The sequence below is a fragment of the Lasioglossum baleicum genome, chromosome 5, assembly GCF_051020765.1.
Source record: "Lasioglossum baleicum chromosome 5, iyLasBale1, whole genome shotgun sequence".
Taxonomy (NCBI): Eukaryota; Metazoa; Arthropoda; class Insecta; order Hymenoptera; family Halictidae; genus Lasioglossum; species Lasioglossum baleicum.
The window spans coordinates 3,592,190-3,604,146 of record NC_134933.1 but is presented as its reverse complement, the minus strand read 5'-3'; the positions used below and the strand labels follow the sequence as shown (position 1 = coordinate 3,604,146).

The 11,957-nt window shown below is 40.2% G+C and overlaps 1 protein-coding gene across 1 annotated transcript; it reads left to right on the top strand.

The window, feature by feature from the left end:
- The first annotated feature begins 8,011 nt into the window (after window positions 1-8,011).
- Window positions 8,012-11,199, top strand: LOC143209140 (armadillo repeat-containing protein 6 homolog). Its single transcript, XM_076424443.1, has 6 exons — window positions 8,012-8,228; window positions 8,349-8,623; window positions 9,102-9,433; window positions 9,519-9,814; window positions 10,165-10,430; window positions 10,576-11,199. The coding sequence occupies exons 2-6, from the start codon at window positions 8,507-8,509 to the stop codon at window positions 10,942-10,944; spliced, it is 1,380 nt and encodes a 459-aa protein (XP_076280558.1). The 5' UTR covers window positions 8,012-8,228; window positions 8,349-8,506; the 3' UTR covers window positions 10,945-11,199.
- Window positions 11,200-11,957: the final 758 nt, after the last annotated feature.

Sequence of the window (11,957 nt, the reverse complement as noted above, 5' to 3'; positions counted from 1 at the left end):
CTATATATATGTGATCTTATATTATATTATACATACATATATATCGTGATACATACATTATGCAAAGAAATTGATACCACTTTTTAAATATTTTTATACGTATAGAAGATTTTGAATATTCTTTATTAGTACAATGAAGTGTGTTAATGTTTATTATTATGTTTATTGCGTATATTATTTGTGTATTTGTAGATTATTATCAATTAAACACAAATATATGTATTAGATCTCGTACCTTTATCCGAGTATATGAGATACCCGGGTACTCAAGTATCTCATGAGGTCTCAGAGCTGGCTAGTAGAACTACTTGAGAGCGTTTTGGACTAGCAAACCGGCAACAGTGAATTCTGTTACAGTTTAGTACAAAATTGAGAATAAAGCCTTCGGAATTTTTTCAAATCTTTAGTAATTTGGAATCGAAGTAATTTAAGAAAAAGAGTCGGAATAGTAGTGAAAGTGTTGAAAACTACTCAAAAGAAAGAGAACATCGGGTAACCCCACAAAGATAGCGCCCCGAAGGGAGAAACCCGGAGGGGTGAACCCGGAAGGATCCAGCCATCCGAAACCTGGAAAAAAAAGAAGAAAGGACTGCAATAGTTTTTTCTGTTTTAAGAAAGGGAAAAAGAAGGATTGTAAATTTTGTACATAGCAGGGTGGAGGGAACATAGGATAGGGTTAGTTTTAGGTTACAATAGTCAGAATCCGCGAAAAGTAGACCAAGTTTCGACCTATAAGTTTCCGGACGGATTAATTTGCGAGGTAGGAGACTGTCCTTTGGAGGGTCAGTTTCCCGATTTTTTTTGCGATTTTTTGGCATAAAATTTCATTGAAAAATAAAAATTTTTTGAGTCCGAAAACTTCGGGGCCAACATAGTGTGGTCCGCAAGTTTCCGGACTTGTGAAAATTACGGTTGTAGCCATAGCGATAGGAATTAACAGGATATGCTGGACAAATAAATTTATTTTGGAATTAGGAAAATAGGTACAGGAAGGTGAAGTATATAAAATAATTCAATTGCTCGAATTACAGAATATGTAAACTCTCTCTCTCTCTCTCTCTCTCTCTCTCTCTCTCTCTCATCCTTTCTCTCACAAATGTCTAGAAGGTGCTCTGTCCTCTCTCGCTCGACAAGGCGTCCAGGTATTATCGCCGTACTCTCCTTGTCGAGACGAGCGGCCAGGAACACACTCTCAACCTCTCTCGCTCAAACGTCCAAAAGGTACTCTGTCCTCTCTCGCTCGACAAGGCGTCCAGGTATTATCGCCGTACTCTCCTTGTCGAGACGAGCGGCCAGGAATACTCTCTCGTTCCCTCTCGACAGGCGTCCAGGTATTATCGCCGTACTCTCCATGTCGAACGAGCGACCAGGAACAGACTCCCGTCCTCTCCCGTTCTCCCGGCAAGCGTCCAGGTATTATCGCCGTACTCTCCTGCCGGGGCGCTACTGCTAACCAAGAGCGGCCGTGGTCCTTACCTCGTCCTCTCTCTCGGAATAGCAAAATAGGCCGAGTCCCTCCGTGAACCCTCTATTTATATAAATCCGTTGCTATCCGCGTACGTGAAATCAACAGCGGTCGTTAAGCGCGATTCGTCTTTTCGCGCGCTCCCCTTACGTCGCTACCTCACGTCGGTCGTCTACAAACTATGCTTCTAGAAGCTTTTAGAAGCTTGTCGATTCTAAATTTCTTCTAGAATATTCTATACATGCTACACGGTATTTTTTGGAGTATTAACCCGAAAACAATAAAAATAGAAGGAATAAATAGATTTTAAATAAATTTAGGCCAAAAAATTAGTTTTTCTTACTCTGTCCGAAAAAAATTCTTTTCTTTTATTTTCTTGCCTTTCTCCCGCTCCTCGAACGGGAGAGAGAAAACACGAGGTTCGGAGTTTACTTTTAAGCAATAGAGTAGGGTAGATTAAAATGTAAGACGAGAGAGAAACAAAGTTGGACAATCATTGACTAAATAAATAGGAAACCATTTCGAACGGCTAGTAAGAACTATTACTAACCGAGCCGCCGCGCCGCACCGTACAGTGGGCCAAACCAATAACGATGAACTGTAAACCTAAAACCAGAGGTTGAAAACAGTTATGATATCGATTCCGGTTCTTGGAACAGTTACAAGACCGAGAAAATGTTATAACTGTTATGAGAATATTTTTCGATTCTGGATTTCGGTTATGATTCAGTCCTGTCATTCTGCATTCTGTTCGTCCGAAAAACATACAATAATGTATATGTTTGACGCGAATAATATCTGCGGTTGTCAGGAATAACGCCGCATGTCACACACTTTCACTTTCGAGATATAGCCGTTTAAAGTTTTGATCACTAATGCTCCGACATAGGACATCGGTTAAATTGTATTATTTTTTAGAGCCTTTCGAATTTATTTTTATGGCTTTTTTTCTGGTAAATACAAAAATCCTATAGTATAAAGCTCAATTAATGCATAAACTCTTATTTTTTTAAATTGTGACATGCGACGTTTTTCCTAGCAACCACAGATATAAGGCTGACGGTTGGAGGACGCCGGGATCCCTGCGACGCGACGTCCTGACCAGTCCTGACAGTGCCTCGATTTTAAAAACAATGCGAGCTCCCGCGTGCGAGGATATGGTGGTCAGATTCACCTGTTCGACCGGCGCGAACCGTTGACGCCGAATTAGATCATATGTGACCTCCTTAGCGAGTACACGCGATATTCGAAAGTTTTCATAAGAGTTACGCGACGTGCGAATTATATCAAACGAGCTGTATCTACTACCTAATATCTTTAATATCGTTATTATACTTGGACTGAAATCGGAGAAACCCGATTTCAATAGTTAAAAACAGTGAGTCGAGACCTTCCTTCTTTAACCTTCCTATCACCCGATCCCGGCGCGGCGCCTTTCCTTGTCGTATCATTTGCTCCAACGCGATCGGTGCAACAGTATGCAAGCAACTAAATCAATGACAGGGGGACCGTAAAATAATACGATGAAATCTCAGTTTTACATGAGGTAACATGAATAGAATAATCGAGTATGTTACGAGCCGAGGGCTGGCGGATAAGACGTGGCCGAGATTTGTTCGTGTGAACAGGATTTGTCGTGAACTAATCGGTTCCTGTTTCACCACCGGGTTTCACAGGATTTCGGTAAGGGTAAGGTATTTGGAAGGTCGGCTCTCGTAACTCTTTAAAGAATTGTCGATAAACCTCGAGCGGAAAAAGTTTACCGAAGTGGGAGAATTGCTAGTTACTGAGTTCTAATGGATGTGGAAATGAGGTTAAAGACTCTCAGATGTCTAATATCAAAAAGTACAATATATTCAATATTATTGTAGATGGGATACACTTGTTGTAGAGTGTAAGTGTAATTCGCGGAAACTAATTCCCGAGCTATCGGTTTTGAAGCACTGAGAAATGCGGTGGTGATTTAGTTAACGTGCCTTTTAAGATTCGCGGTTTGAACGTCTTACAGATTTTGATCGAAAGGGAATAAGGACCCTATCTCACGAGATACGTATAGCTCCGCTTTCAGTCTAGTACTAAGCCGGAGATGGACAAGCTCGAGCCCTTTATACATATGTATAGTAGAAACTTGTTTAGAAAAATGGCAGTGGGGGTATAGGAAAATCTGGAAGACATTTCTATGTTTTCCAGATGTATGTACTTTCCCATAGTGGGAAAGCTGTTTATTTGGGCATGTGAGCAGAACCTCCTGCATGAACACGTGGTTCCAAGAAGGGAGTAAAAAGTCACGTAGGCAAAGCCTCCGTACGTAACAAGTAAAATATTCTATTGGGATATTATTTCGAGACAGAACCGATTACTATCTCATGAGATACCCGGGTACTCGGGTAATTTTCGTTTACCCGAGGAGTATCTCTGGCTTACCCGAGTACCCGGGTATCTCATAAGTCAGAGCTCTAAATATCTATTTTGGTATCGGGAATATTCTGGCACCCAGTATCCCAGATAGCACAGGACGACTTAGAGTCGCCGTTTTCATGTCCGTTCTACGTCTTTACGTCTTACGTCTCAGTAAGACGCTTTTTAAGGTGAGCGCATACTAGAGGGTCGCGGGAAGGCCGCGGATAGTCTCGGGAAGGCCAAAGCCGCCGATGGACGTCCATCCGTCCACGCGGGAAGAAATTTCTAGCGGGCCGACGGCTCCACAGCAGGGAGCAGGGCTCCCTGAAAGAAAGGTCCCTTTCCCTAAAAGAGGTGGGGAGCCCACGGAGACCTTTTTTTCTGTCACGCACAGCAGGTAGCCCTGCTCCCTTGCCGCATGGTCGTCCATCGGTGGCTTTGGCCTTCCCGAGACTATCCGCGGCCTTCCCGCGACCCTCTAGTATGCGCTCACCTTTAAAGGCCGCAGCGACTATAGACTTCTGCGTAAATATTACCCTATATAAAAAGTCTTCAGAGCAAAAGAGAATATAATTTAAACATCTACAGGGATTTAAGAATGGAAACAAATAAAAAAGTAAGTAATAGTATGTGATTGAAAATACGACTTTTTATCAGCTAGATTGGCGTTTGGGCCCACTGTGCATCGGTTTGAATGGAATGAAATCGTCCTTTACCAGCGCACTGTGTCAAGAATGGTTCTTTATTACTTTACTATCGGTGCCACCAAGAATGACTCGGACATCTTTCTATGCCTCAATAGCAATGATGTGTTATACATATACTTTGCAGCCTCCACGGTCAGTTGAGACCTGCAGCAATTCATCTTGGGGTTTTCCCATCAACTCGCACACCGTGTGCAGTGACTCTTTAACCTTTCTTCTATCTCCATGGTGGACATATTGGAATGGATTTTTTTTAAGATGTTAGAAAAGTCACTTTAATAGATAATGTATAAGAAATTTTTTTTTGAAATTACTATTGCTTGGAATTTCGAAGATAAATGTTCAGGTTACGATTTTTAACTTTTTTATCTGTGCCTATAATGAAAATCTAAGATATGCCTTCTAAACAGAATTGGGCAAAATATGTAATTAGATACAAATTTCGGATCACGAATAATAGATACAAAATTTGTAATTAGTTACTCTCGAAGATATAGATACAAAAGTAACTTGTATCCGACGTTTAATTAGATACTCTTGTATCCGAAGCAGAAGGATCCGAAGATACGGATACATTTGTAACTAGTTTCTGTATCTAATTCAAAGATCCTTTCGGATCCTTCAAGATCCTTTTGACCAGGTCGAGGCTTGAATGAACACGTTCCGAGGCCCGAGGGCCGGGGATTGCTCGGCCGTGTTTATTGCACCACTTGGCCTAGGCGCCCGAGGCACCGATGATGGGCAAAAATATTTAATTAGATACTTTTTCCAAGATATCTTCACGAGTAAAAGCAGTAAGCAGTGACCGAATTCTATCGAGTTTAGACTTTTCTTAATCGGAAGAACGCCACGAACTGTCTCGTGGCACTTTCGTGAGGGCATCACGGAAAAATAAACAAGTTCAGGATTCACTTGTCAGGGGTTTCATACCGAGCTACCTGGCTTCACGAGTCGTGAAGATATCTTGGAAAAAGTATCTAATTCAATATTTTTGCCCATCATCGGTGCCTCGGTCGCCTAGGCCGAGTGGTGCAATAAACACGGCCGGACGATCCCCCGGCCAGCCACGTAGCTCGGCATGAAACCCCTGACAAGTGAATCCTGAACTTGTTTATCTTTCCGTGATGCCCTCACGAAAGTGCCACGAGCCAGTTCGTGGCGTTCTTCCGATTAAGAAAAGTCTAAACTCGATAGAATTCGGTCACTGCTTACTGCTTTTACTCGTGAAGATATATCTTGGAAAAAATATATAATTCAATATTTTGCCCATCATCGGTGCCTCGGGCGCCTGGGCCGGGCAATCCCCCGGCCGTGTTTATTGTACTGCTATTGTGTTCTGGGCTCAGGTCTAGGGGCCCGACCCTCGGGCCTCGGAACGTGTTCATTCAAGCCTCGAGCTGGTCAAAAGGATCTTGAAGGATCCGAAAGGATCTTTGAATTAGATACAGACCATCTCGTCGCCAATTTTTCCACGATCCTCCGAGCTCGCGTTTCGGTGGACCGAGTAGCTGAAACGCGAGTCGGAAGAAGCTGAGTCAACGATGGAAATGATCAAGATCCGCTAATGTAAGTTTAATTAATCATTTACAATTCAATCAAATATGTTTTTTATTTAAATGTATTAGATAATCAAATATTTCATAAATTCAATTTTTCTAACTATACAATCTATTTAAGCAAGTACAGTTTTTAATATGTTAAATTTTGCAACAATCGTTTTGAAACAAATCAAGTTTGAAACAAATATTTTTTTATTAGTTAACATCTTTTTTTAACAGAATCTTGCAAGAAAAATTGTCTAAACAAAGTATATTTTTGCTCAGATAAAAGTTTTCGTATAAACATACTTTTATAAACAGAATTTTCTAGGTAAATTAAATTGTTCCAACAAATATAATTTTTTGACCATGTGAATAATCTGTATTATTTTTTAAATAGGTTTAAGTAGATTATACTACATATATAAATAGAGTAAAAAAAAACCTTCAGATTTGAATAATAAAATGCATTTTCCTATTTGCAGAATCATCGCTGTCATCGCTGCCTGCCAAAAGGTCAATACTTCCTCCATCGGCTTTCACCTTAGTTAATTGTTATTGCATCCCTATCAATGTATAGTTGTTATGTATTAATACATTTTTATAATTATTATATATATTATAGTTATTATAATTATAATAATTATTTATTTGTTTTGTATTATTTGGATTATATTTATCTATGTATTATAATATTTGTTTTTTGAGTGTGTGTGTAATAAATGATATGAATTTGTGATAATAAAAATGATTTTTTTATTTTCGATTAATTGTTTTGTTTCGCCTTTCTTTTATTTTCCAGTCCATAGTTAAATTCCGACTTTCAAACTAAATATAATTTCTAAAAGTCCTAAGTAAATAGTACCTTGTACATACATTTTCTAGTTTGTTGGAAGTAGAGCTTAAATGTTGTTCGATCTTTTTTGTTTAAATAAAAAATTAAATTAGTTATTCCGTACAACACGTGTCTACTTCTGCAATCCTGTCTTTTATTAGACCTTATTAAATAATTATTTTTTGGAGTTATTTTAATACAGGACATTTCCTTCACTTCGTGAAAAAATCTTAGTTACATATTTTATATAAAACAATATAAACTGTTCGTTCTGATCAAGGCCAAAGATAATGTAGGTTATTGTCCGGACTAAGTGTCGAGACGGATTCTTGTCCGGACTAAAAGTGTCGAGACGGATTCTTGTCCGGACTAAGTGTCGAGACGGATTCTTGTCCGGACTAAGTGTCGAGACGGAGTCTTGTCCGGACTAAGTGTCGAGACGGGTTCTTGTCCGGACTAAAAGAGATGATGGCAGCCAAAAGTGGCACGGCCATAACCCGGGCGTGAGCACTCTCATATACTCTCTGTTAGAAAGAGAGCGCTATGGACCCCGGCTAATGCTCTCTCTCTCTCTCTCTCTCGCACGCCGCCATTGTGGGCTTCAGCGCTTCGTACAGGCCGCGCAGTCTATTTCTATATGTCTATGGGCACCGACGAGATACTATTAAAGACTGCCAGCCTTATGGGAGTTGGCGAGCCCGAATTTTTCGGTGTTTCTTACGCCCTCTAGGATATATTCTGGCTCCATCCAGAGAAACAGAAGGCCAACGACGGCATTTTGTCGGTGAAGAAGACCACTGAGGAGATTCTCGTCGCGATGCATCGGCGAGAATGCGAATTATCACGAAACTATATCGATTATTATTAAATGTTACATTCTCCGCCATATTTCAGACGATGTTTTGGCATTATTGTGGCACTATTTCGAATTTTTAGCGACGTGGTATATCAGATCACTGTTAAGTTTCACGTTATCCCCGCGCCCGTTGCGCCCGGTTACCGGGCTCGCTGAATAGCACAGGGGCTGGCAGTCTTTAATAGTATCTCGTCGGTGCTATGGGTCTATTTCTATATCTCGTCTGTGTTCATAACTTCACAGTCAATTTGACTTTGACGAGTCGTTAGCCATTTGCGTTTGGTCGCTTTCGTGGATCTAGTTCCAACATTTATCGTTCGTCAGCGCAGAGGGCGTAAGAAACCAGGGATGGTATGCCGCATTTTTCAATAAAGAAGGAGAAGAAAAGGGCTCTGGAGCCCTACGAACGTGAGACAGAAGAATACATTGGGTAATTGGTCTACCCCTATACCTCGTTGGTGATCGGACCTAGCTTCAATTTGGAAATAATAAATATAAGTATAATTAAAATGTAAAGGGTCCCTACAGTCCCTACATTTGTCCCTAACAGGTTCCACAAAGTGTCCGCTAGGTGTCTTGAAGATCGTGGTCGAGTTGACATTTGTCTTTTTGTTCTCACGTGGACAAGGCGTATCGTGATCTCGCGGGACAGCATTCATTTCCTAATATAGAGATTCAGGACACGGTGAACAAAGAAACAACGTTACAATGGTTCGCGTAATCAGCCAGGAGACCTACGATGAAGTTGTTAACGAGAATATAGAGCAGTTTGCCATGACTCCTAAAGAAGCTATCGAAGATGCTGTAAAACAATTCGAAGCCCAGGTACTCCAATTTGTTTACCTTCGTTTCTTCCATGAAATATCAATGAAAATTAATACTCTACGTCTCATCATTAACGCGTGAAACTACGCAGTTTATGTACAACTATAATGTTTCAACAAACATGAACATTTTATGCTTTGTATGCTACACTGACATTTTTCAAATTCCATTTTGACCAGTTATGAATCATCTGTCAAACTGTACGCATTCTCACTGATGACAACACTTTGCGCACATTTTCAAAACAACTTTCAATTTTCTAACACGAAACTATTGGTTACCTTACATCGTGTACAAGCTAACAATTTTATTGTTGTAATAATAATAATAATAATATAGAGTTGATATGAAATTGTGTCATCGCATGATAATTATACCTTTGGAGTTGCAGTTGGAATGGTAGAATCCAAATAATCTAGAGCACATTATGTAAGGATCCTCTGTGCCATGGTTGTTTTTATCGGCTCTATTTTTGTAGGGCGTCGACTTGACCAACATCATTAAAGATTTAATACTCAACGATGATACTGAATTGATAGCAGGGTACTTGAGCCAACTGAACATTGCCATAAGTGATAAGAGATTCGAAAATGTTCCTCAAACTTTAGAGAAATTAAGGAAAGAATTAGACAAGGATATTGCCCGCAGAGTGTACGCAGGCAAAAAAGGCGGATACAATACTCTAATAAAGCTGATGAAATGTTGCCACCACAATAATACAATAATGAGGTCTGCATTGAAAACAATTACCTCATTAATGACCGGTAATCCAGACCTGTTGAATGACGAAGGAATAGCTCTGCAAATACAGTAAGGAACTATTAATAATTATGACTAGATAATATTATGAGTAAAGCAAGCAACAGCTCCTCTAACGCATGGCATTGTCTATCAGCATTTTAGATAGAAATACAGACATTCCAACGCTACAATGTCTTTTACGCTGGATAAGAGAGTGTTGCATAAAACACGAATTTAATAGACAAAATATATTTAATGCTGATATCTTTACTAAGCTCAAAAAGATACTGATGAGAGAGGATGCCAGCGGATCTGAACTAAGAGACGCCTGTGCTGTGGTCAGATCCTTGGTATTGGACGATGATATAAGGCATGAATTTGGAAAGGCACATGAACATGCAACTGTGATTGCAAGGGGAGCCCTGAACATTTTGACGGGGTTGATGTCGAGTACGTAGACACTATACAAGGTGGCCCACTTGGGTATTCGTTACTCAACAAAATATTTCTTAAAAGTACATCAAGCAATGGTCACAAATTGTGTCCAAGTGATTTGGAAATTTAGGAATCTTGTAGGAAGATTTCTTCATTTCTTCAATGGATCAGAAGATTCATTTACATATTCAAAATAGGTGGATCAAGCTTTCGATCAGTACTAGATGTTCTTTTTGCAACAAAGTTAAATTATACTTGAAACATTTGTTTGAATAACGAATACATATGTAATTTCCCAAATTACATCACCCTGTACATATGAATATAAACACAAATATGTAAGGTAACCAGCACGTTTCACATAGAATATAGGAAGGATAGAGAGGTAGTAGGGGATGTGATGATAACTCTAGCAGCCCTAATCGTGAGGAACGAGTTTTGTCAGGAGGTAGAGGACGCAGGAGGGCTCAAGTTTGTGATAGACGTGATGATCGACTACCCGGACTCAGAGAAGCTGAACTGGCAGGCCTTGAAGCTGTTGAAGGCTTTGGCGGGTAACGACGAAGTGAAGTTTCACGTTATCAGTTCGGGCTGCGGGCCTCTGATAGTTTCAGCCGTCAGCAGAATGAAAGTAAGTAACTGATATAACTGTATCGTAAAACTGAAAGTAAGTAACTTTATATAACAGTTTTGAACAGCTGTTTTTGGAATCCTGCTTTAGACTTAGTGGTCTAGGCTTCTTCTAGCTAACGTTCTAAGCGTTGCTTGTGCCACAGGGCTCTGAGTGTGTGGTTCAAGCTGGCCTTGCATGCATTTCCGCATTAACGTTGAGGTGTCCCCAAAACGCTGGTGTGTTTTACGATTGCGGCGCGCCGCTTGTAATCATCGACTCGATGAAAGCTTACTCGAAGAGCGTGCCGGTCCTGAAGCAAGCTGCTTGGGCGATCCGGAACATGTCCGTGCGCAATAAGAACGAGTGTCAAGAGTTCATTGCCTATGGTATAGAAGACGTCCTGACAACGGCCCTGAAGCAGCACGGCGTCAAAATCGAGAGCGACGTGAAAATGGCCTTGAGGGACCTGGGACTGAAGGTGGAGCTGAAGGAGAGGTGGACCGGGAAAGGCGTGTCCTTGGACAACAATTAATCAGAACAACAACAGGCTGAATGTACCAGACATCTCTTTATGTGCTTCACATAGAAACGACGAATAAATGTACGAAAAATAATGACCAACGTTAGTATTTCTTGTAGCACAACGCACACTGATAGTCATGTATGTACGATACATATATACGACTTTTTCTTTTAAGTCGACCGGTTCTTTTTATATACATATACATTCACATATTTATATGTTGTATATTGTAATAGATTTATAATAAACTTTTATCTTTAATACGACCACGGCGAAACTTCCACGATCACATGAAACACGCATCATTGCTAGACTGCGGATTTTATGCACTTACAACAAAAATGTATGTCTACTGTTGTTTGCAACGGATGCAGACAATTTTTATTTTGCATAAAAATCCGCAGTCTCATTGCTACTCTAGTAATTCGACTTCAGTCTTCACGTTTGTACAACACGCGGCCGCGAGTATGGCTCCAACTAGTATGAAACGATTTTTCGTACAAAAATGGGTGTACAGTATCAAATACAAGTTTTTCATTCGAGGTGGTTTTAGAGAAAATCGAGTTCGAGAATTCATGGAGCTCGAGTGGCATTGAATGAAAATCAGCTGACGTGTCTGCGCATGGTTCACTATATCTACTTCTCGTGGTCGCAGTGCTTGATACGTCATCAAATTCGATTTTCTTGAAAACAGACTGGATCGAGCAAAAGATTCTGCAGCTTCTGTTCATTTTTGCACGAAGAATCGCTTTAGGCTAGTTTTTATCATGCTTTCGGTCGCACAATCTATATATACGTTCGCATTGAGCAAGTACATGATCGCTCGCTCGTATTCATCCCATAAGTTATGCGAATTTGCTATTTTTGGAAGACAAATTACAAAAATATGATCACAATTAGTGTTTCGTAGTATTTTCTGTCGTGTGCTTTTCTCGATATGTGTTGGTGATTATTAAAATGGCGTAAGTCGGAAAACCATATTTTTGAAGTAGAATGAGTGGAATAAATTCCCATTTGGTTCC

Coding starts and splice junctions, on each gene's coding strand:
- LOC143209140 (XM_076424443.1), top strand. CDS start 8,507: ATGGTTCGCGTAATCAGCCAGGAGACCTACGATGAAGTTGTTAACGAG. Junction 9,434..9,518: donor GGAATAGCTCTGCAAATACA/GTAAGGAACTAT, acceptor ATTGTCTATCAG/CATTTTAGATAGAAATACAG. Junction 9,815..10,164: donor TTTGACGGGGTTGATGTCGA/GTACGTAGACAC, acceptor CGTTTCACATAG/AATATAGGAAGGATAGAGAG.